Source organism: Pithys albifrons, chromosome 7 (genome assembly GCF_047495875.1).
Source record: "Pithys albifrons albifrons isolate INPA30051 chromosome 7, PitAlb_v1, whole genome shotgun sequence".
In the NCBI taxonomy this organism is placed as follows: domain Eukaryota; kingdom Metazoa; phylum Chordata; class Aves; order Passeriformes; family Thamnophilidae; genus Pithys; species Pithys albifrons.
This window is the reverse complement of record NC_092464.1, coordinates 32,122,004-32,148,321: the sequence shown is the minus strand read 5'-3', so window position 1 is coordinate 32,148,321 and position 26,318 is coordinate 32,122,004. Positions and strand designations below refer to the sequence as shown.

The window sequence follows — 26,318 nt, the reverse complement described above, 5'->3', positions numbered from 1 at the left end:
ACCCTATTCTACAGCAATTTTCATAGGTTAAGACCCTAACGTCCCAAAGGTATATTTAAGATTCTAAAAGTCCCAACACTGGGCCAATATTCTCAGAACTTTCTTGAACTGCTGTACATTTTTTGTCAGCACCCAGAATTTTTATCAAAGGGATTTGATTTCTCCCATTTCCCTTAAAAATAAAACAAGATTTAAAAACCAAACAAACAACATAATAGCTTTTGCTTCAAATATTAATATTATTATTAATACTATGATTAATATTGAACTGTCAAAGAATGGTATAAATTACTTTTCTCAATTCAGAAAGTGTCTCCGGGACAAAGTAATCATTAGACTTGAGGCATCCTTGTTCTAGTGAAGCAAACAATATTAATTATCCTAAGATATGCATGGTTTAATTTCATTATCTCTAGAAAATTGTAAGAGTGTGTCAGGAAATCTTCAGCATATTTAGAGATAATTTCAAAATTATGCAGGCATAAAAATAAAGTTGCTTTTGATTTCACAATGGCCCTGACATTTGCATTTATGGCTTAAGGTTTAAGTGTTCTCCAAGATCTTATTTCACAGATAAAACTGAGTATTAAGAATGTCTTGGGAAAAATTATACCATTCAAAATGACTAAAACAGCATACACACAGTGAAGAAAGTATATAGTCTCTAGATTTTAGGTTTTGAGATAATGTTTCTGAATATGAATTCTTTCTGCTGTAATAATTAAATTATTTAGAAATGCTTGTCCCCTGCCTCCTATCTCCCTCCCCAGTTTTTCAAACAGTCCTCCTCTGCATTTACTGATGAAAGTTTAAAGAAGTGTACATCTACCTAGAATATGCTATCTGTTTTTCAGAATAATTCTTACTCTGCTATTTTCTTCTTCAAAAGATAGTTATTTTTCTAATGGATATTACACAGCAGCACAATGTAGTCAGTCATCCAAGGTACAAAGTGGTGATATACAACTATTTAATGCAAAGTTAATGCATTACAAACACCTCAAGATCAGAGGAAAGGACACTTTCTTTCAAATTCATATCTGACAATTTATTAAGGATGGACATGTGATTTAAACTGTTTTCAAAACAAAATATAAGACTATATACATAAATCCCTCCCATTATTATACAATATCCAGCTGCATTGCTATGGAGGATGTGTTAATAGACAAGTACAAACGCAGAAGAGACTCTCACCTGTTCAGTAAGCAGCTCCCTGCAGAGAGGTTACAAGTGGGTAACAGACATGCATCAATAAATCCTGTAGCAACTGTGCTAGTTTAGAGGTAAACCAGCAGAAGAATTGGACCCACCCCAAGAGAGATTATAAGTCAGAGTTACAATTTAATGAAAGATATTGCCATAAATACACTGACACAAAGAGAAATTGCTTTCAACTCACAAAACCCAGCAGTATAACCCAGTGTCCTGGGGCACAAACCCAAAGGGGTTTGTTATCCCTTGTGATGAGACCCATGTGGTTTCCCCAAGTCCAAAGCAAAAGGAAGTGAGAAACCTGTTGGTGCAGGTGATGGCTGTAGTCTGGTCGAGAGTGGCAGTTGTAGTCTAGTCAAGAGTGGTGGTCTCCTCCTGTCAAGGTCCTGCTGCTCCTCTGGATCCGACAAGTGGTTTCCAAGGTCTTCTTACCCACCACTTATGTACCCTCAGGGAGCACCCAGTCCCTCCACCAGGGCGGGGACTCACACAATGGGTGATTAACTCTGGGAGTCATGGGGTATTCCTAAACCGTTGATGACCCATTAGCAGCCACACCGCACCCCCCCCCCTCTCCCCCCCTCCCTCCTGGCTGGGTGTGAAGGTGAATAGAGAGGGTAGAATACACAGCTTTGATCACCCCCACACAGTGATAACTGGTCTCACCTGCTGAACTAGGACAAGCAACCAACATAATTTCAGAGAACACTTCAATGTCAGGGACAACCACCATGGCACAGGTTCTAGGAAAGAAAACAAACCCCATAATCCAAATACACAGATTAGTGTTTAAACACAGTAAGAATAAGTCACTTAAATCAAATATCTGATGTATGCAAACATTTTTAAAAGCAGAGCACAAGAGAGTCACAATTAAGAGTGTCAGTCAAAGCTAACAAGGACCTTACTTCAAAGCAAGAGGAGCTAATTAGGCACTGCTGGTTGTTAGTATTCAATAACATTGCTGCACACAAAGGAGGCAGTTAAGAAACAGGTACCACTAAAGCATAGAGCAGGGACAGTCTGCAGCAGTATCATTCGCCACCAATGATGGGAGGCCCCAGCCAGCAGCTGCACAGGGTCTGAAAGTGCAACACCCAGCCATTATCAAAAGTGCCACAGTTTTTTAAAGCACTTCAATTTTTTTTGAGTGCTCAGAATAAACAAGACTGGTTGGGATGCGGTGGGTTTGAAAAGGCCAGAAGACAGCACTGAGTACAAAAACCAGAGGAAGGAGAATATGAGAGAGCAGAAACACAAGGCATGTCTCAAAAGTGCTGGAAAACCCTGGATCCACCAAGACTTCTTGCAAAGTTTAATTCCATCAAACTTCTCACCCATATGACACCATGATCTTATATGGTGGGACTTGAACAGGACCAGAGTTCCAACAGCAAAGCTTTAATTGGAATTCTGTTGCACCAAGATTTCATTCACATTTGCTGCTACATTTTGAAGAGAAAGTTATTTTAAGGTAGTATATTACCCAGGTGGTTTAGCGTTTCCATCTACTCCCTCATTTACAAAGGGTTTCAGAGGAACTTTGGAGAAAGATATGACAGGTTCAGTATTTATAGCCTGCAAAGGAAAATGAAGAAGCACTGCTGAAATGCTCACTTTTTTTTCCTTGTTCCTAACTACATCATGGATAGTCTTTAACTGTACTGCCACCATTGACTGAACTGGTACCAATTGAATTCATCAAAGCACCACCAAGCTCCTGTCTGGACCAAATCTTTATAGATATTCCCTATAGAATAAAATCAAAAGTGGAAGATTTAACAACTTTGTCTTGAAAACATGTTTACAATGTAATTCACATGAAAAAGAAGTTATATGACAATGTCCATACTGCTTAGCAGAACATCTCACCTTGTCATCCATGTGTTCTAAACAGTTGAAGATGTACACCATCATACCAAAGGCACAGCCTAAATCTTCAGTGATATCTGTCTTACCAAAGCCACCTGGTTCTATAGGAGGACCACTCACTTTTAGGTCAAAAACTTGGGTTAGAGTAATATAATACCTTAACATAAGAAAAGTGACTGCATTGCAAAGAACTTCTGTAACATCAGGAGGTAGGGTTTTTTTTTCCCAAACTTTATTTTTCGTGGGTGATTTATTCCAAGATCCATTAAAATTTAATGCCCTAAACCACAAATGTACCTCTTCCATGTTCATGTAAAATCAAGGTGTGGTACTACTTGGTAAATGCTTATTTCAGAAAACTAACTACATCAACATTTTTTAGCAAAAAGGAACCTATCAATGGTCACATAGGATAGGAAACAAAAGACTGTAGTTGCTGCTTTCCCTCTTTCAAAGGTTAAAGTCCCAGAATAGGTCCCCGCAACCCAACAAGAGGGTTGTAAATACTAAGTCACCCAGGATATCTGGGTGCATCTTTTTGGATCACTTCTTTTAATAAGAAATTTCATAATGGAATAAAAAACACTTCCAGGAAAAAAAAAGAAGTTTCATTTTATGTAGTGTGAAAAAAAAATATGGGTTTGGACTTTAACACACCAAAAACCAAACCAAACCCAAACAAACCAAAACATAATTGCTGAAAATTCCTCATTAACCTTGGCAAAGATCCACTCATCTTCCCCGTCAGAGTAGACACTGAATACATACATTAAGATCTACAAAAAATATTATAGTTATTTTAAATGTAATGGCCACTAAAATCATTAAACCATTACTTAAATTTGCACATCTACAAGCACACATATGCTCAGTCATATTGTGTCTTATTAACTTTACACATACGAGTTAGGAAAGAACACTGAACTTGCAAGAAAAGTTTAACTTTTTATTTACTGGAGCAGATAAAGCAGGTTGTTAGTAGTAGTAGTCATTACCTGACAGTCAAATGTGTCATAACTAGCCAAGGGTTATTTCCCAAGTACTCAGAAAAGTACTGAAATTGAACATCACAAATGTTGGCAAAACTGTTTCTGGACATCATCCCATCTACAGCATAGCTGTGACAGCCAAGCAAAAGCTCTGGAACTGGTGAGCTATAAGGTCACTGCAGAACCACGATGCCAGGTCGGAGCTATTCAGATGGAAGAAATGCCTCCCATCACAATGCTGCAACTGTCATCAGTAAGTTTCACATTTCCTTCCTAGCCACTTAGGACTAATACCTACTACAACCATTTATAAAGGATTAGATCACCTCAAGGCATTTGTGCTTTTATATAGATGCAAGTGTAATAGGAGATAATTTTAATAGAGCTATTACAGCAGAACACATCGTCACTTACTAAGCCAAGACCTCTCCTTATAAACAATGCAATCTGCATGGGAGCAGACCTTACTTTGACCAGAATAAATTTCATTTTACTCCTCAAGCCTCGTTTCTTCTTATTGTAATGGTGTCTTAGAAAACCATTTTATTTCTAAAGCTCAGGAGGTCAGAAGGAAAATGAGAACTCTTTCCTATTTCAACCCCTATCCAGTGAAACGTTTTGTTCATTCAAACCAAGAGCATGTGCCAGCCACCTTAAGTTTACCTGAACAAAGTTACACAGAGTGAGCAGTTGGTTTAAATAAACATACAAAGTTTCAGTTCTATGGGCTTATGAAGAGTCACCACAGGAGAGGACCGACTTGCTCTAGAGATGTACGTGTGCCTCTAAAAGGAGAGCAAAACACACTGTGAATTACTGAAGGCAAAATAAACTGTACGTTCAAAATATAGCTGATTCAAACACACACCGTCTGAGCTCAAAGGCTTGCTAATATATCTCTGGTATGACCATCTATGGTGCAAATGGCCATGATTTTTTGAGGATCAACCAAGGAAAGTTCTCTAAGAAGAAGGGTAATGAAAGCATTTCCCTAAATGACCTGAAAACTTGTAGGTAACCCTCTGAAACCAGATGAACCTCAGTATCATCTACCATTACTGCTACTAGAAATTAGTTCTTCTACATCAGGAACTAGATCACCGCAAAAACTGACTTGTATGTACAAATTTGCTGGTATTAAATATGAGATGCCAGAAGAAATCCTGGTTTAAACAGACATTTGAGCCACCTCCAAAACAATCCAGGTAAGCACAAATAGGAAGGGTAGGACAAATGAATGGTTAAGATGAGGAGCATGAAGTTGAATTGTAAATTCTGTGGTCATAATCTCCATAGAGATATGCACAAGACACTGCAAAAATTGTACTAATTGCATGAGAACATTTATTGGCAAACTAAAAATAGCCCTTAGCAAAGATCAGTGACTTACATTTTAAAACCAGGCAATGCAACAAGGGGATGATCACAAAACATAGTGTAAACTATTAGATAGGGTTACATACTAGGAAGTGGCTATGGAATTATTCAGGTTTCATATTAATAAGAGAAAAAAACCATACACAGCTACTGCATGTAACTCTAAGGAGGAAAACATAACTAACTTCAATAGAAAGATGTAGTATCTTTGCTATTACAGAGAAATTCTAGACACTTCTGTCAGATATCCATCACCCCTTTAAAGACTCTTTCCTATTTTGCATTTCCCTTCAACAGATATTCTGTGTTGAAAAACAAAACTACTGAAAATTCTTGAAAAGAGAAAGCAGACTCACAACAGGACAGAAACATTCAGGAGAAGTTGAAGGTAAACAAGAGCAAAGCGAAAATCAAATGGCAGAAGGTACCCCTCTGAAATGGGACCGAAACTAATCTTAGAAGCAATCTGGTTGGTTTGACACAAAACAAACAATTTTGGCGTCCTTACACAAATATATGAGATACTGGTTGCATACTCTGTTCTTAGCACAGTATCATGGTTGATGTTGAGCAGCATGTTTGCTTTTACCTTTCATCTCAGTTTAGAATAATCCGACAAAATCCTAGTAATTAAGATGTGATCAAAATGCCAATGACGTAGCAGAAATGGAAGCAAAAGCCATGTTTCTTTTTCCAGTAGGTGCTAATAGCAGCTTATTTACTATAGTATTAAAATTATTTAATATGCCACTCATGTTTTTTTATGGTACCTTCTTTGGACTGTACTTATTTTCTCTGAATTAAACAAAAACTAGATATCCATACTGCTTCTTGTGGCAATCCTTCAGGGCTGATGCCAAGCCCTTGTCCCAAACCTACCAAATGCCATTTCTACATCTGAAACTCACCAGATTTGTGAAGCAGTAAGTTCAGTCTGGGCTGGGTTGTAAAAAACTTACTGTTCTCTCTCCTTCTCTTCAAAGGCCAGTATTGCCTCCACGGTGGAGAGATGTACTGGTTTGTGTACAGTTTCCTCAAGGTGTTGCAACAAAGACTCTGCCTTTTGAAGCATAAAACCCAAGCATGCATAAATTTATGCTTATAACGTAAAGGGTATATTTTATACTAAAATTAAAGAAAGTTCATCTCAATAATCTTTACCAAAGATTTTCTTTACATTACCATTTTTTACTAACTTGAAATGAGATAGGTTTTTTCCCTTCATTAGGAATTAGATGAGATACCAGACATTGCTTTGTTTTACATATCCACTTGACTTGAACACCCAGACACACTGTCTTAGAGGTCCAAATATGAAAGTTTGAAGTTTTTGTGTTCAGTAAGCACAGATAATATAGTTGTTCCCATGTTTTTATATACTCAAATGTAGCTGTGTCTTGGAGAAACTGTTTCTAAGAGGCAAGATGCATGCATTAGTCCATTCAGTTTGGGGCCTTCCTGCTGAGACAATCAGTCATTAGAACCACAAGCAACACTGATTTTATGCAATGTGAATGCTTATGCATTCAGCACTGTTCTGAGAACAGTAAGTTATTGTATCAGAAGTTGCTGATCTCTTCTCTCTGACTTACCACTACCCAGTTAGCACAAATACTGGCTGGCCAACTAGCAAATATAAGGCTCAAAACCAGCTGAAACCCTGTTCAGCTGATAGGGGACACATGAGAGCACTGGAGGTCTGGAGAGGTGTGTGCTAAAGGATAAGAGATGAGAGGATCTGAAAAAAAGATGAAATAAAAAGGGCAGAAGAGAGATAGTATGAGAAATGCAACATTCAACCACAATCTTGATCAGTTCTGTGATTTTAGTACTTTTTTTTCTTTTTCATTGCTCCAAAACAGAAAAGTGTCTATACTCCTTTTAAAAAACACCCTATGTACAAGAGGCATATAGACAATTTTCAGAGCCAGTGAAAATACTTTCTAGAAAAGACCACATGTGTTGAACTTCCATCTAAATGAAAATTACAGAATCTGCTGTTTAATTAATTATGCCAACCTTTCACTTGTTCAGTGAAATATACCACGTATTTACATTTCAGAATTGTTTGCAGATGAAACTAGAAAAATGGAAAACCAGAAAAACTACATTAATCAAAATAATTCATCAAACAGAGGAACTAGAGCTAACAGGAACTTAAAAAGTTCTCTTGTAACTGTTATTTTATATCACATCTTCAAACAATGCAAATGGACAGCATATTTTTAAAGGGTTTTTAAAAAATTGAAGAAAACACAAGCTTAGAATGCTGTGATTTTGTTTAACTCCTATATGGAGACAGGATTTTTTTTTAGAATACATTCAGTTACACAGCATACATATAAATTTCCACTACTAACACCTGAAGAAAATATAACTCTCTGCAATAAAGATTCAGGAAAAAAAAGTTTTAACTAACCAAGTGTACCAAGGGAGTGAATAATATTGGTACACAAATGGTATTGCTATTAATTAAATCCTTACTAGATTGCTATCTAAAGTTTCATGTAGCTGTTCCTCTGACTTCAATAAAGGAGAGACCAGGGAGACAGCCACATGTGGAAGCACCCTCTTTCCTTTAACAAGCCAGCTCTGCCTTCAGAGAACTAGGTCCTTTTGTCTTAGCAGACACTACAAATCCATTTCTCAGCCCACAAGATGCCTCTGTCTGAAACCTAAATCTCTTCCCTGCTTGTATGCTGAATAGTTGACAGCAGTGGCCCTACGACATCTGACAGCACTGGAGGATCTATGTGGTAGAGCATGAAAGACCATCGCCACAGTATCTTCAGTTGAATACTTCTGTCACGTTCATGACCTTCTACCAGTGCCTCTCTCCAATTTCAGAATTTTGCAACTCCAATATGACTCTCAGTGTTGACATCAGATTTTTCACCTTTAACTCTAAGCCTATATATACATCCCAGGAATTTTCTTTATCCAAACACCACATTTCCTAAGAAATTAGCTGAAAACAATAGCAACAATTACTTGCCATTATCAGCCACCTTGTTGATAAGTTTGGGAAAAATTCAGGAGGTTTGTCAGGAAGCTCTGCTTTCCTGTTCTATGTGAAGATATGCGGTAGCACATGACTAGGAAAGATTTTATTTGAGTCATTGATTTATGTGGCAGGTAAGTCAAGGATCGGAAATATACTTTCCAGTATGTCATTTAAAGTAATGGAATTGTATTAACACTGTATTTACATAGTGATTTTATGATTCCAGTTGGATTAGAAGCATTTATTTTAGAACAGCCCAGATAATTTAAGTATAGTTTTCATATTAATTACTTCACTGTAGATAAAATTATCCATAAACTTAATACATTTGAAACCACTGCTCTGAGGAGTAAGGAAGGCTCATATTGTGCACTGGAGCATGACAAACATGACATAAGTGATCAGCTCACGGGCAGTGAACAGCATCTTCTGTGTTCCAGGACCTGGCAGATGTGCCACAGGGAATGATACAAAAGCAGAAGGAGAATTCAGTTATCTCAATCCTCTCCTTGCTTTTACCACCCTTATCACAACATGATAACCTCCAGTATCAGAACTGGCTAATTCGAGTCCACAATTCTGAAGCAACTTAAGCCAAGACATCTACTATGAAGACTGATTTTTTTCTCTTAAAGCACTAATGGGCATGCAATTAAGCATATTTATTTCTGAATGAAACAAATGTGGGAAGAAGAAACTTTATATCCGCTAGGTTCAAGACTTTATACCTACCTACTATAGTGTGAACCACAGGTATTCTGCTAGTCCTGCAAATAGTCTGGGAGGCCTTTGTTGTTATTTTTCCTTCATACTTCCCTTTTCCCATGGGAATTGCCTTCTGTAGGGCTACTGTCAACAAAGCATAGCAAATACTTAAAGCAAAGAAAGTGCCCTGTTTTTAAAAATGAGTATTTTTCCTGTAGCTCCCAACACTCTGGAGCTGTCTGTGAGCAGAGGAGATAAACCCCTGCAAATTCCACCTGTCTGTGAATATGACTGTCAGCTGCTGGGTCTGTCGTAACCCCCAACCTCTTTATTCTTTCACATACTGCCTCAACTCAGAGAAGTGACAACACGGTTTTATCATGTACCTACCCAGGAACTGGAAACCCATTCAGAAGAAGAAAGTTTTAAAAGAAAGCCCTCCATACAAAGCATGTTCCAGAACATTCAGTTTAGACATGAGTAATAAACCCACTGCAACATCAAAGTGAGTGGGAAGAGTGAGGAAGGGGTAGCACTGAAACAGATAAATTGCCAAAATAGACAGCTATGGAACCTGCCTTGGCAAATCTTCTGAGCTGCACATCCATCTGTTCCACATTAATCTCTCTCCACTGGGTTTTAGTCCAATGATCAGTGCTGCTCTGAAACAGAAAGAACAGATAAAAGTGTCAACAACATTTGGTAAAGACAAGCTTCTGGTACATAACAGATAAATGGATGCAGAGAAAAGCCCATCACAGCATTAGCTCCCAGACCTTAACTTCTTTCCAAGCCTACACCACCACTACCCAGAAAGCACAAATAATAATCCATCTTCTGAAAATTCAACCCAAAGGCCATGCATTTTAACAGTTTCATGCTTCAGTATCTGACAAAAGCATACATAAATATATTTCCTGTGCTATTAACCACACACCTTTATCCAGTGATAACACAGAGGTGCACCTGGGAGATGTGGGAAAGTTGCCCTGCAACTCCTCCTGGGGGTGCTGTACAGAAATTTACGGAAAGAAAATCTAGTGCCTTTATTTTTAACCTTGCCTATGAAAGCAACTTCTTGAGGGAACTTTACAAGACTGATTTCCCACACAGATCTGTACACTGAATTTTCTAGACTCTTCTAGCTTTGTAAGGCTTTCCAATGCACAATCCTCAGTTCTGATGTAGAATTTTCTGGATTTCTGAGTTTTAACTCAGTTATTTTAATTAGTCAATCAAGTTTGGTATTAAAAAAGTTCTAAATGAAACTACAAAGTTTGTTTCGCCTTGAGATTAGAAACTACAAAGTTTGTTTTGCCTTGAGATTATCTTGGAATTGACTGACCTGAGAACAGAGCTATTTCTACTCTGGGTATTCTAAAACATAAGAACTATAATTTTAAAAATAAAAGGAAGATTAAAATCTTCTGTATTGTATTTTTTATCAAACCTGTAACTCTTTCAGGATAAAAGTATAGCATTAAAGTATTTTCTAAGTCTGTAAATAATTTAAAGAAAAATCATATTAATATCAGCATGAAACATTTGTATTAATATAACACAAATACCCTAAACTTTCTTGAGTAACCACACTTCTTTTCAACATTGTTTCATGTGCTTGTAGCCTGAAATAGAAACTTCATATAGCTTTGCAGGTAGGTTCGCTCATTAGTAGCATTTCTTTCTCCAGTGTCTCAAGTTTTTGATCTGCCTCAAAGAGGAAAAGAGCACTCAAAATACAGTTGTAGGGTATATTGAGCTTACCTAAACCTGTCAGTGAAATCCATAGATCTTGTATATGTGAATCAATGTAAGAAAAGCTGAGAGAATTATTGCAAAAAAAGTTAAAAAGCTGTATTTGCGTGGTCCCTGAAAGAACTCAAAAGCATACAAAGGACTTTGTATTTGAACCATAAAAGTGGGCAATTTATGCTCTTGTAATAAATCTCTCAACTTGTTAAACCCTTCTTAATGTTGCATATATGTTCACAAAGTCCCTTCATGATGTTTTAAAAATGATCCCCTAAATAGTTGCCTTTAAGCTACTGTATTCAAGAGCACATTATGCTGACTGTTTAAAGGGACATGAGAAAGTATTCTGAATTTTGTTATGTTTTTAGTTAGCACATACAACATGAGAAGAGAAAAAAGAAACCTGAATTTGGTAGCATGAGAATTATATCAGCTTCTTAAATAAAAAAAAAAAAACAAACCAACAAATAGCCCCCAGTCAAAACCGAAAAACCCCTTCAAAACAAACAACTCCCCAAACCACCACCCAAAAACCCCTTAATACACAAACCACAAATGTTTTAATGTCTACACTGAAATATCATTACATATCACACTGAAAGATTACAAGCAAATATATTTTTCTGAGATTCCTCGTTACCTTACTGAGATGAGCATATGGATTTTCTACATCAAACTGAAACGGAACTTCTGTTTTAAATCTTTCTCTGAATTCCATCTGCTTCCCTGATGAAGCACAGGTAATGACTCTTGTCACTGATCCTGTTTTTATTAGAAAAAACCCCAAAAACCAGAGACAAAAAAACTGATCTCAAAATTCAAAATACATCAAGTAAAGTGCATTGTCTTCTGATTAACTGCAGTATTAGATACCTGATGAGGAGTTACTTTGCGCTTTGCCAACACAGTTCTCTTCTTAATGGCATTCATTTCTTCAGGCAAGTCCTATTTAACAAACTAACATTTTCTTGAAGCAAAAAATATCATACATGGCAGAAACATATCAGTAAAATCTGTATATTAACAATGAGGATACTCCAACACCTGCATATGAGTGAGAAATTACAGTGGATGAATTATTTAACCACAACGATACTCTATGTCATAGCTTGTACCAGAACTTTTGTCAACTGTAAAAAACCTGATTTTATGGATCATTGGTAATTATAAACTACTTGAACTTAATGAACTCAGTTATTTTATGTATAATCACATAAAATTTTGTTTAAATGATGTTTGGAATCTTCCACACAATAAAACAGAGCTCTACTTCTGCTTTAACACATTTTCAAATATGTAAAGGCGACCTAGAAACAGTTTTCTCATTCTCCCCAAGATCCCTTGAAAACACATTCAGTAAACCATGTGAAAAAAAAATTCCATCAGGATGGAAGGTGACAGGTGGTTTTTGTCTTTATCAAAAGAGAAGACTGAATCTAAGTCACTTCAGAGTAACTAGTAAAACCAATTTAAGGCATATGTCAAAACTCCTACCAAAAATAACTAGACCAGATTGACAGAGAAATAGAAATTCCACTGAGGACTGGAAGCTCACTGAAACTGATGAGAAGTTATAATTTTGAATAATTAGATTATTTGATGGAAAGCATTAGTTTAACTTCTACCCAATTAATTCTACCCAATTCCATTTAACAGTATTGACAGTGTAGTGCATCTCCTAGACCATATAAGGGTCTCTCAGAAGCAGATGCTGCTCTTAAAGCCCTAGCTAAATAAGCTCTTCTTTTAGTGTCAGAAGGAAGCACTATAGCTGTAGTGCTTTCCCATTAATTCTTACCACTGAGTTTTCCTTATTTCAGGTAATTCCCTCAAATTTTGCTTGGCAACCAAAACAATTAGAACTGGAATGGGTGTGGGGCAGAGTTTATGTAAAAACAAGTGACTGAGGATGTCTGTAAGACAGCACCACCTCACAACCATCAAATCCTACCTTTTGTATCCATATTTGAACAGATTCCCAAACTACTGCTAAGTATGTTATCGAAGGCAAAGCAACAAAAGAAATACACTTACTGGAATTCCTATATCGTTCAGCTCCTGGGAGGAGGCTTATGAATGAGAACATGATTTCGTTATTATTAGGAAAATAGCAAAAAATAACTATGGACCTCATCAGAACAAAATGCAGCATCTCTTTTGAACTGATTATCATTCCCATAAACCAAGACTTTAAAGAATAAAAGAAAAGCTACTTGGTTTTATTGCTGGCAGCTGAAAAGAAAAAAGGACAACAGAATTACTTGCATCCCTGAGAATAAAAACTGCTATTTTAGGATCATATATGCACAGGTAAACTTTACATACTGTTTTTGTTACAGTACCTCTAACTGGGCACAAATGTCACCTGGCATCTTCTGTCCATAGTTTTCTAACAGTGCAACCATCTCTTTTGAAGGTTCAAAATGTTCATCAGCAGTTGTCTGCCTCTTCTTCACAGCCAGGAGATGGCCCAGGATTGCTACAAGCACACAAAAACCTCATCTGAACACCTTTCTCTGGAGTCCAACATCTGTGTCATAAGACAACCTGTCACTTTTATAAATTCTTCTAATTCAGTTAGATTACCAATGAGAGACAAGTATGATGATAGAGAAAACTTTCCTTATTATGGTGAATAAAATGTAGCAAGCCCTATGGATACCACTTACACTGTTTTATGAAATAAATACACTTACTTATAATGTAAAACCAATACAATTTTACTGGATCATTTTAACACTGTCTGGGCCTGATTTCCAGGGGTAGCAAGTGCTCCAGCTGAGAAATAACCCTACAGGATATGCATGTACAGTATCTGGAAAGCAGAGAAAACCCAACTCAAAAGACTTAAAAAAAACACTAAGAAAATAAAATTTAAAAAGCTGCAAACCCAGCTCATTAAGGTATTATATGTAAAAAGTCCCCAGGCTTATAGTTAGCCCTTTAATCTCTAAAACTGTGCACAACAGATGAATTCTGGAATGCTAAAGAATGACAGATTAGCTCAGATCCTAAGAAGTCTGGAAACAGGCTTTCCAGATCCAGGTGTATACCCCACACTCTGGATACTTTCTAAATCACAGAATCATACAATATTTTGAGTTGGAAGAGACCCAAAAGGACCACTGAGTTCAACTCTTAAGTGAAATCCTACCCTGATCTTTTCTAACTTGTGTGGTGTTTCCACTTTTTTCCACAGATATAACCTGCCTCATAAGTCACTAAGCTCTTCCTCTGAAGTCTCATACAAACTCAAAGTCTTAATTGCAAACTAATGTTTTCTGAGGAAAAAAAAAAGCCTGCTCCTGTAAAAGATTACCAAAAAGGTGGCAAGCAGAAGTGGTTTTCCCAGTCCCCAGACTTGAACGTTATACACTTTAAATTAAGTCCATGAAGTTCTGGATGCAGAAAATAGACTATTTCCTTCCTGTATGCAGAAATCTTTCATGTATTTGAAGATCTATACCTGTTCTCTCTTTTACTCCTCAGCCTCAACGACTATTAACACATGCTCTTTCCTGAAGTGCAATGCTTATACCTGAGTACAATACTCCACTAGAAGCCTCATCAACGGTGACTAAAATATGAGATTTCTCCTTGTGGCTTTCTGGACAACCACTCATTTGAATATTTACCTACTTACCTCTTTCATAATAACAGGACTTCACTTCTTCATAGCCTACATATGACAGCTCCTAAATCATATTTTGAAGAACTGTTTCTAATGAGTTATTTCCTATCTTACATTTTAATTATTCCTGTGCAAGAATAATACATATGACTGCAGAAACATGTTTCAACTACCCAACTACATACTACACTGGATGGTAGTATGAAATTCTCTGCTTCTTTGACTTACAGCTTAGATCTGGCCTTAGCTATGGGTTAACTTCTGCAAAGAACTCATATTTAGAATATCATTAAAGTGAGCATGGAATCATAGAACACTGTTTGATTCCCAGATCAAATACTCTAAGTCAGTATTCCAAGGCATTCAATTCACAAACAGCTTAACTAAAGTATAATTTAAGCAATGCACAAAGCTGTTGTCCTAATAATAAATGAACAGTTTCATATGTATGGGTACTGACTTTGAACACAGAACACTAAACTAGAACAGACAAGAAATCCTACACAAAGTACAGAGGCAAAGCATCTGTCAAGATCCAGGATTTTGGCTTTAGATTCAGTCTAATCATCTTCAAATTCCTGTAAAGTTAACATATATATGCAAAATGTATGTCTTTTCAATGGAAGAAAAATGTAATGGGTGGCATATGACAGTGCTAAACATATCGCTCACCTCTGTCACTGAACAAACCTCTGAGATTTTTCAGTACTATTTTAACTGATAAGCAATGATCAATGTTATTAATAGTGATACTTGGGGTTTTTTGTTCTTTTTTTTCAGAAACTGACTTAGGAGTTGATGTGTTTGCTTAGCAATACAGATTAATTTTAAGCAACAGTGTAAAATATATATGTCTGTGTACCAGCGCAAAATCAATACATACGTGTAAAAGTCACACCTTTGTTTAGGAAGCCCAGTAAGAGGGATAGCCATCTATATTGCTCCTTACTTTTATGATGTTTCATTCTGTTACCCTTCCTGCTAAATGAAGAACTTTTCAACAAATTTTTACAAACCCAAATTATCTCTGTGTATTATCGTTCAGCAGGTTAGTATGAGAATCAAATTTTAGCTGCTCAAATACTTGAAGTAAACTCACTAAATAAACAGTATCTTTTGACTCTGAATCATTGTTACATTTAATTATATTATCTTAATCCATAGATGCCACATGTACCAGTCAACTGAACAATAGTCATTTTCTATAGCACTTTCTTAAAACACAGATGCATATTAATGCAAGCTCATGCTGGATGTAACGGGATTGCTCCAGCACCTTCTGCTTTGTTCCATGAGCAACACACAGCAACATGCAACACGTACATGTAAAGTTACAGTTGTTACTCTGCTAAGTATGTTAAACTTTAATCATCTTTGAGAATTTTTTTGTATCTTGTCTGCATCCCTTTTCTGTTGCAAGTCAAATATACATATAGAAGTACCGAGAGCCAAGGCTCACATTTAAATAAAATCCAGCATCTTTAGATAGGCATATCAAATTAACTTGTTTGTTCAAGAATCTTCTTCCTTCCTGCTCCACCACTCAACTAATATGGATTTTGTTTGCTTGCTTGTTTCAAACATGTTGTGCAGGCCCATACATATACACATATACAACATCCATGACAGGATGAATTACTGCCTTTCTTTAAGGCAAATAAAGAAAATTAGATTTAGTTCTGTGACTGAATGTGATACTCTTTTTTAAAAAAAATATGTATTTAACTCATCAAGAAACCATTTAAGACAATATGTCTGAGCAGCCAACATATGTACCCTGAAAGCTAAGCACCTTTTGATCCTCTTTCTGATCAGACCCTCCCGCTCCCAGTCCCACCACAAAGCAGAACATTGTTCTGTTCTGGTTTTCACGCAGTTCCATTCACATTTTAACCAAACACATGCTTGACTATCCAGAGGCATGTAAAACTTGTTTCTTGGAAATATGTGGACACTATTCATATAGCATACACTTAACAGCATGAACCTTGAAGCTTCTGACAAATAAATTATCTATAAGATGACAGCTATTGTTTGATAAAACTCCGGATTAATGTTGTCAAACCCAAAGGCAAATAGTTTCTGAAGAACCTGGAAAGTAAAACTTCTGGTGATGACAGTAAAACCAGCACAGTAATTCGTGTTTTGTATTTCACCAGTACTTCTGCTGTTAACACCATAACTGCATGCAGGAGAGAGGAGGCTCAAACTTGAAAAATAATACTCACTGACGGTGATTTACTCTTGAAAAATAATACTCACTGACGGTGATTTACTTGAAAATAAGCTGTAAAATCAGCAAATCTACAACACAGAAGGCTCATTCAGAAGCATGCTAGAAAGGCTGCTTTTGTCCTAAGTCAGTCAAGTCCCTAAGGATTCAGCACCTCAAAAACTGATCAGTTCAAACCCTCTCACAGTCTTCATCTCACCAAATACAATAATTGTTGTGCTTTACCTAGCAGCTTAAAACTACTATTCAGGTATCTGACCAAGATTTATGTTTATATACTGGCTAGGCAGGGAACACTCCATAAAGGTAAAGGCAAAACCAGGTCAACTATACATGCACATACACCTGAAAAGTGCTTTCTTGAAACTACATCTCCCACAGACAAGGATGTTTCAGAGCAGCCTGCTGCCTCAGGAGGGAGCAACAAGGCAGCAGTAGGTCACTGCTGCCCCTCACTTCTTTCTGAGACAGCTTTGTAGCTTTGTGCAGGGATTAGCAGGAATGTACGGTGCATTGTAAGGGATTTTATCAGGAACAATGAAATTTAGAAGTACAGTATAGTGAGTCCTGACCTTAAGACACAAGCTTTGCTATAGATTTGAAAGCAGCACCAGGATTTTAGTCCAAAGCATTAACAACTTTCCAAGGCTTCTGCATGAACTAAACATGTGCCATTCATTTAGTTTAGATGTGGTTTACAGTCATTCCTCTGTGTTTTCAATTACGTAGATTAAGCCCTATATTTGCAAGAAAAATCAGTGTGTACCCAGAGAATGTATTTTCTACTCCACTTAGTGAAAGAATAAATCTCTATATTCAGCCAGTAATTATTATTAATATGCATTTCATTATATTTTTATTGCTTTATTTTTTTGTTGTTGTTATTTATTATTTCAACAACTTTTGTATTTGGATGCGTTTCAGAAAATTTCCCTGTTTAAATAATACCATATCCTAAATACATGTTCCCCATACATGCAGCACTCTCTTTCCTTAATGCACTGCAAAAACTGTGACACATCAGGTCCATGCTTCTGAAGGCCAGCAAAGCTTATACACCCGGGAAGGCCGAGCCCGTTTTCTAATTTTCTACATCTGGGCAAACCCAGCAAGCTTGAGGGTACACAGGTGCCAGGAGCACAGGGAAATGGCAAGGACACAGCTAGGAGAATCCCTTTTTGGATCAGGATAGTGAAGAAGTCAGTACAGAGAACCCATTACATCTGCACCTGGGGCTGGGGCACACACCTGCAAGGGGGCAGACCTGGCTTCAACAAGATTCCTCACTTCAAAAGGAATTTAATCAGTATCTCCCTGCTCCCAAAGATAGTGCTCTGTTCCACAAGCCACAAGGTAAGAAGGAAGCAGAAAACCAGAATTTGCCCGCCTTCCTGCTAGCCAAGTGCGCTAGCCAGCAAACTACATAATACCATAAGGCACTTCTTTATTTGAATTTATGTTAAAAGTGGATTAAATCCTTCAGAAAACATATTTTTTCCAAACTCATAGACACTTATATCCATGAATTAACACCAGATTCTTGAATATTAAAACAAACAAACAAACAAGAAGTGTCAAAAAGAACAGTAATAAATATTCTTTTTTATCCAAGAGACATACCATGACTGTTGGTGAGCATAGTTAGAAATTATTTTGGCTATTATTGCAAGACATTGCTATAAATCAACATTTTAAAAATCTCCTCTATCTCTTGAGTAGAATCAACTGATTTTGTATTTACACCAGAACTGCATAAAAACTACATTCTAAGACTCAGGAAAGTTCTGTATATTATATGGGAGTTTGTTTTTTTTTAATTCTGGGCAATGTTGATGGGGTATTTTGTTTCACTTTCTCCGAAATTATTTTATTCACTTAAATTTACTTGATTCACTCAAATTCTTTGCAAAAGCCATCTGACTATTCTCTGTAAGTGACACTTCTAAATAATTCAGTCACCTGATCATGAAAAAGCATCCAGAAATCTATTCTTGATACAATTTATTTCTGGTTTGAAGAAGAAATAGTAGACACCAAGCCCAGATGTATTGAAAGCCTATCTCATGCCTAGTTCCATTCAGCACTATAAAATTTCCAAGTATCACAACTAGTTTACAGATACTTTTAAATAATCAAGGAAATAATAGTACAAATGCCTGTTTACAGGGTACAATATTACAATGTTACTGTAATCTGAAAGATCATATATTCTCCTTCTGAAGAGCTTTCCAGAAGCTGTTCACTCTGCAGACCTTGAGCCCACCCAAGTCCAGCTTTTCAGCTTTTGAAATTCCAACTTATTAATGAAAATTTCTCATGTCAAAAGAATAAAAATTAATTAACCTCTAAAAAAAAAAAGCCAGTAACACACTTATGTTTGAGATGGGTTTTGCCATTGGACCTTTTTGTTCAGGTTTGGCAGAATGAACAGTTAAATTCTGTGCCCCCTTAAATAATTAATATGAAGGGGAAAAAAAAAAGAAAAAGGTGGGGGAGCAACAGGCAGTTCCAGCAGGGCTTTATCCTGGTTGAGTCACTTATAGGATTAAAACACAAGTGGAAATGAATTGTCATGCACACTTAACTCCATTTCAATTTCATCAGATTAAGTTTAAAAAAACCTAGATGAAAAGGAGCAAGCGCTCCTAAACACAGGCTTTCATGTATAAGCACATGATTTATTACAATAACAGAAAATGTTGCTATGAAAATTAAACTTAAATCTTTCCCAGAGGAGTAAAATTGAACCTGCTTTAACCTCTTTTGTAATATGTGCCAAATTAATTTCTATGGTCTCTGATTTCACTTGGATTAAGTAATTGTTTTATGCCCCAAAGGGATGAAAATAACTGTTTCCTTGTGTGTTTAAAAATGAGCAACACCTAAGAACACAACAGTCGCAGGTTCCCCAAGCAGATTCCTGGTGGCCTGCAGACCCCTCAGCTCACTACTGTGACCTACACAGACTTCCCTCAGCTGTCCCCTCACCCCAAAGGGACCTGTCGGCATAGGACAGGGCTCTCTGTGCGCCCATCTGATTATCAAGAACAAAGAATGCCAGCAAGAGCTAGTTCACGTGCAAAGGCTACGCATGCTGTCTCTGATGGGCACAAGATGCCACAATTGTAAAACTGCTGGCACAGGACATTCTTCCCAAATATTTACCGCCACCCCCACATCCAAAGCACCTCATCCTGTCTTTCTGATGACAGACAGCCAAAAATCAACACGTTCACCCCAAATCCCTTTCACAGATCACTCCAGTGGGCACTGTCAGAGAGTCTAAGACTGGATTTCTTGTTCTCTGATAGTATTTTAAAGGGATGGAACAACACACTACCTAAATAATCGCAGAGCTAAAGTACGTAATTTTCCAGCTCAGATCCCACAAGTGAATCTCCCACTTCCCAGAAAGGCATGGATCCAGAGGAGGGCCACAAAGATGATTAGAGGAATGGAGCACCTCTCCTATGAGGAAAGCTGTGAGAGTTGGAATTGTTCAGGGTGGAGAAGAGAACGCTCCAGGAACACACTATTGCAGACTTTCAGTACTTAAAGGGAGCTTATAAGAAACATGGGGACAAAGTTTTTAACAGGGCCTGTTGCGATAGGACAAGGCATAATGGTTTTAAACTAAAAGAGGGTACATTTAGACTGAATATTAGGAAGCAGTTTTTTTAGAATGAGAGTGGTGAGACACTTGCACAGGTTGCCCAAAGAAGTTGTGCTTGCCCCATCCCTGGAAACATTCAAGGACAGATCGGATGGGGCTCTGTGCAAACCAATCCAGTTGAAGATGTCTAGGGGACCTTTGAAGATGTCTCCCAAACTATTTTATGATTCTTTAATTCTAATCAACAGCCGGTCAAGACTCTTACCACAACTGCTTCCAGTTTCAGTAAAGAATAAAAAAAAGACCCCAGGAGCAGGAACTAGAATCTATGGCTGTTCCCATCCTACACATTTTATGACTCACCATAATATTAGAAAAATATTCTACACTCTTTTCATCTTCCCTTGCTTTTTGGCACAGATTTAAAAAGGGAAAAAATTCAGGGAGATAAACCCTTGCTATGAACTCAGTGCAGCTAAAGATGTGCTGCTACATCCATAATGTGTCCCACTGATTCCTCTCTGTGCCAGTGATTCACAAACATGAAACTGAAAAATAACACAAAAGGAAACAGTAAGGAAAACAGTGATGCAAATCTGCTCCTGCACAAGTGGTTGCAAACTCATGGTGCAGTTTAGCTTGTTTTGACAAGAACATGAACAGCACAAGAGCAGCCTCAGCATACACATAATTGAATAATAATTGCAAAGCAACAGGTAAGCAAGTGGGCAAAAACACAAGCTAAAGAAGCTAGGATGAGCACCACAGTGTTTCTGTTTATCTGTTTTCACCACCATCCCCCTTCCAAAATCTAATTTATTAGGCTTGGTAGGGTACCAGTTTCACCATCACTTTGAAGCCCACACTCCATCCTAGCCTGTCCCTGAGCACCACCAGCTGCTCCAGGGAAGCAGGACTGCTCTCGCAGCACCCCATCCTCCCCTTCCTAAAAGCTTCCTGAGGTCTGTTACTCCAGTCTGTTCCCACCTCATCCATGAGGAGGGCATGCCTTACACTGCCTGTGTGCTCCCTAGAGACTCAGAAGGCAGATATTAATTTAGTGGCTTCATTTGTGGCTTTATGAAGTAATTTATGCTCCCTTAACATAACAAACCCATTAAACTTCACAGACTTCATAAATTTGATAGCATTTGTATTTGCTCCAGTAAGGAAGAGGAGCAAAACTGACATTTTGAGAGGTTATTTTTCTGGTTTTCAGCACTCAAATCAGTTAGGAGATGTTGCTGGTATTTAGAGACTAGATTTAAGTACTAAGGCTATAAATGAAACTCCCTCTCTAAATACTGAGAAAGCAGTGTATTCATGTCAAATATCTAAACTTTAATTTCACTTTCAGTATCTCCTTTGCTAAAGGTTTTTAAATATTTTAAAATAAATTTTTAAGCACTTTGTGATGACAACTGTTTTGTTGGTTTGGTTCGGGGGTTTTTTAATAACACAAACACATGGAAATTGAAAGTTACGAGATACTTGAGCTCTTGCAGATGCTACTTCTGGGGAATCTTGTCTTCTCTTTGCACAACATGCTAGTTAAGTAAAACAACCACGGTAGTGGTACACATACCACGTGTGACAACCAAATCTTATAGATTTGTTTTCATAACATCAAACCAGGGAAAAAAAATCCCATTCTCATTTGAAGCAGAAACATCTAAGCCAGCCTGTATCAGTTTTCACAAAAATCAGCTTCCTTGATAAATACAGGTTTAGCAATGAACTATGAACTTAGTTGTCAACTACCTCTTCTCTTTATGCTAGTCACAAGTTTCTCTCAGTCTTCTTCTCTTCCCTACTAATCTTTGAAAAAAACCTTGACCTTTCCAAACTGCCCAACAATGGATTTCAGATGCATTCAGGTTCCTGTGCTTGAAATCTTTCTCCTTTGAAGTTGATGGGAGTTTAGTCATGGGCTTCAATCAGGAAGAGATTTCCGTCTCGGCGGGAGAGTTGCAGTTCTATCCCTGTCCCTATTCATAAGCGCTGTCTCTCAAGATCAAACTGCCAAAATACTGACCTGCCTGAAATCTGAACACTGCTAACAAAGTACTAGCAGACAAAAAGAACAGTTTTCATCTCCCTGTCATTGCCATGGGTATTTATATATACTATCTGTACTACTGCAGAATAAATGGCACACATATTTTCCCTCTTTTAAACATCATTTTTTTTCCACAGAAATGCAGGGGTGATAACTAAAAACTGTCCTGTAAAACCTGTTTGTCTGTTCTGGTCTTAAACTGGGTTTTTCCCAAATCTCAACTATGAACCTGAACAATTGCATTGCCCTCCCTCAGAACAAAATTTGATCCTGCACCTTTAATTACAAAAAATATCCTCAGAACTAGAGTATTTCCATGAAGAAACATCTTATTTTGAAGAACCAATGCTTCTCAAAATTTTGGAAAAGAGTCCCAGATAGTCAGGGCCAGGACAGAGGCTTGATCAAGACCTACAAAGAACAGTACAACACTTCCATCCATGATGTTGCCTTTTTGTACCTAGTTTGGATCACCTATTGCTTTAACGCAGAGTTTCAAAAGCAATTTTAAGGGAATTTTTATTGCAAAAGTACAAGTCTAGTCTGGACTGCAGTCTTCCTCTCCTTTTTCTTTAAGGTATTCATGTAGATTTAGTTAGACTTGAAAATGTAATATTTCATGTTTTTCCCAGAATTTTTACATAACAAAAGATACCCCAAACATTTTGTATCCAGACCTAATTCTTAGTGTCTACTGCAAATTGTTAATAAAGCAGTTTTATACCATGTATACTAAAATAAAGTGCATGTATATGAATTGAAATGCTTAGGCTTTATTCTTTAAGAAAAGCTTATGCAAGTACTGATTTTTATAGCTTAATCTTAATAACTATTATAAGACATTCTGAAACCTTGTACACAAATCTCTTATGGTTTACCTTTCAGAAGAAGCACAATTTTAGGAAGACGGGTGGAAAATTAAGTATTTCTTCTCTTATTACCTTCTTATGAGCTTTCCTCCTTTACAAGCTGCAAAAGCCTTTAATCATACAACTTAATAAAACATTTTTGCATCATATAGTCATCAGAGAGCTGCTTTGAGGTGATGATTCCCTGTGTGCCCAACTGCTGGTGTGGTAGCTTAGTGGCATTGCTTCCGAAGGAGAGGCAGTTAGTCATCACTGCCCACAAGGGAAGTGACTCATCCCTCATCTTTCACAATGACATTCACTGGACAAGAAGTATATCACCTTGCACTGCACTGAGGATGGCTCTGGAGACCTGAGCACAGAAAAGAATATATCTTTGATGCTGTAAACAATTCAGATGACAGCAGTCACATCCATTATTCAAAAGTCAAGAAAAAGAAAGCAAGAGTGGACATGCTACACAGAACTCAGCCTCCAGCAACAAGCCATCTCTAATGATGATATAGAGAGTGGGATAGTTACTTTTTTAAAAGAGGCACTTTCATAAGAGCTATTTTGCATCAGTTGCCTCTGATGCCAATTAAAATATCTTACTCTTTCCTCTTTTATTTTTCCTTCCCTCTGCTTTATTACAAGCTTTTGACTATAAAATGTTCTTCTATGAATGCAAGTGTATGTTGGAGCAGGGTTTGAGACAGCTCCCCAGACTGAAGGTCCTTTCTGCCGTTCTCCATTCTAACGCATTCTGTGGTCTTCCTTATAGCACAGATAGCTTTCTGCACCAGCTCATGTGGCACCTGAAGCAAATGAGGTGTAAGTCATTGGTTTGACAATATCACTTTTGCATTACCATTTAGACAGACTAAAGGTGAAAAGAGCCTCAGCTACCCATCAAAGTTCTGCATCATAGAAGTAAAAATCTCAGCATGTTTTGTTTGGACTGAGGTGAAGAAAGCACAGTATGTAAATAGGCAAGTTGCAAATCCAAAGGATGTTTTCCAGTACACCTATACTACACAAACATACATATATGTCTTGTTCTTCCTCCTAAACTTGCTTTTCTATCTTTTCTATAAATATTTACTGACCTTTTCCAAGCCTCTGGGGTTGGAAATATTATCATACACATCATCTTTTGAAAACCACCTCTGGATATGCCACATCACCTTTCATCACTGACGTATTTTAATACACATAATTGCATCTAGTCATCTCTACTCTGCTCTGCCAACAATCCATACCGTTTCATCTTTCAGAAAGCCAGATTGGTAATTAACACATACTATGAAGGTTGCATTTTAGGACATGAGATGAGACTATCACAGATCTATATACAGACTCCATATACATGACTCCTTAGGTCAGTGGGAACCAGAAGAATATTTCTGACAGCATAATTTCATCGTAAATTATGTCTTTCTGTCAAAAAAATCCCTAACTATTTCATGACTTGGCAGCTCTGCAAGTTACTGTGAATTTCACTGCTTGCTCAGAAATACAGAACTTGAATTTTCATTGAAGTAAAATACTTTTAGCTTACCTGAAAAAGTTAAAACCCATAGCTGAGTACAGGGTAAACTGTGTGCAGTCTGAGACAAGAGCTTGGTTCACTCCGTCACACCAACAAACACAACATTAAGTGACCCCTGTGAAAAGATTGTAGCCCACTGAATGGTATCACGATGGAGAGCTAAGAGGGATATAGGCAACTCCTGACCGAAGGAATAATCAATTCAGAGAAGGTCAGCATGCTCCTCGACAACTGGAGGTAAGAAAAAGCAGCAGTTCCAGCCACAGCATAAGCATGACTCCACTGGTAAGACAGGGGGAGAAGGGGAGCTGCGCCATGCACAAGTAAAGTTTTCACGTATGTTCCCATTGTACACTACGTTCATGAAAACAATTTATTTTCCACAAAGCTTTTTAATTGAGACCAAGTTTTACACAGTTCTCATATTTCTAGTTCTCAACACAGATCTCACAAGAGCCAGTACAGCAGAAGAGAAATCAATGACCTTTGTCAAAGTAAATGGCACAGATCTTCAAAACCACACACAGTCAAGGGAGGAGAAGGGAAGATAGGTCAGGAAGAAGACTGACACCGTAAAGGATCAGCATTTCTACTTCTTGGTTTCTATCAGAGTTAAACTATTCTTAAAATGCATCTAGCTTGTTTGATAAGATACAAGTGGAACCTCATGGTGATGCAAAGAATTACACAAACAGTTAATTTTTGAGCCTGCTCTCCTGGTCAAATCAAGGCTGTGGAATCATTGTCAGGTTTTGTCCATCCCCCGTGTCGCCTCAAAAACCAACCAACCAGCAACTTTTTAATTTCAGACTGACACTAAATTTCATTGAGAGATGTCATTTTCACTGACTTGGCTGCTGGTCGCTACGCTCTTCAGGTTTTCAAAATAACAAACCCCTCAGAACTGAAAATAAGAAACACAAACCTGCTTCATTTTCCCACTATCCGTGCTGGGAGAGGGGGAAAGAGCAAGTCCTAAATTCCCTGGGAAAAGCCCCCGCGGACGGGCAGGAGGCACCCGCGGCGGCTGCCGGCGCTGTCCACCCAGGCCCTGCGTCCCGCGGGAGCGAGGGGGCTCTGCCGAGGAAAAGGGGGGGTCCGCCGGGAGTAAGGGGGCTCCAGCGCGGAAAAGGGGGACCCAGCTCACCTGCCGCTCGGGGCTCCGGACGCGGCTCCTCTGCCTCCGGCGCGCCCATTTATTCCCGCACAGCGCACACCCCCTCTCGCCGCCCCGTCCCGTTCCCCCGCTCACTGCGTCCCGTCTCCCTGGGCATGGCCGTTCCCGGTCCCCTCCCGCGGTGCCGGAGTCCTGGCCCGGCGCTGCTCCCGCCGCTGTCGGAGCGGGGACGGCCTGGTCCGTCCGCCGGGGCAGCGCCGGGGGCGAGCGGCGGGGCCCGTACGGGAAGGGCCGGGAGCGGAGGCACCACAGCGCAGCGGGATTTGAGGGAATTCGTGACCATTTACAGCA

At 38.1% G+C, this 26,318-nt stretch overlaps 1 protein-coding gene and 1 pseudogene across 3 annotated transcripts; both read right to left on the bottom strand.

Annotated features, from left to right (window-relative positions):
• The window catches only part of LOC139674642 (dynein axonemal heavy chain 11-like), a 102,280-nt pseudogene extending 99,151 nt beyond the window's left edge, over positions 1-3,129 (bottom strand).
• Positions 922-26,318, bottom strand: LOC139674494 (dynein axonemal heavy chain 11-like). Of its 3 annotated transcripts, XM_071560899.1 has the most exons (7): positions 25,998-26,318; positions 13,257-13,393; positions 9,741-9,824; positions 9,190-9,303; positions 2,702-2,793; positions 1,882-1,958; positions 922-1,612 (listed from the first exon to the last, which is right to left on the bottom strand). In XM_071560899.1, exons 1-4 carry the CDS (start codon positions 26,044-26,046, stop codon positions 9,253-9,255), a joined length of 321 nt encoding a protein of 106 aa, XP_071417000.1. In that variant the 5' UTR covers positions 26,047-26,318; the 3' UTR covers positions 922-1,612; positions 1,882-1,958; positions 2,702-2,793; positions 9,190-9,252. The 3 variants fall into 3 exon arrangements, with proteins under 3 accessions (XP_071417000.1, XP_071416999.1, XP_071417001.1); XM_071560898.1 differs by lacking the exon at positions 922-1,612 and having other exon boundaries at positions 1,809-1,958; XM_071560900.1 differs by lacking the exons at positions 922-1,612; positions 1,882-1,958; positions 2,702-2,793 and adding an exon at positions 2,805-2,965.

What these genes read in the sequence shown, in the direction of transcription:
- LOC139674494 (XM_071560899.1), bottom strand. Translation starts at nt 26,046, where the DNA reads ATGGGCGCGCCGGAGGCAGAGGAGCCGCGTCCGGAGCCCCGAGCGGCA. An exon ending in TCCGGAGCCCCGAGCGGCAG is followed by an intron (nt 13,394 to 25,997) that starts GTGAGCTGGGTC and finishes GTGTGCTTGTAG; the next exon opens with CAATCCTGGGCCATCTCCTG. An exon ending in AGCTCAGAAGATTTGCCAAG is followed by an intron (nt 9,304 to 9,740) that starts GCAGGTTCCATA and finishes TGTTGACAGTAG; the next exon opens with CCCTACAGAAGGCAATTCCC.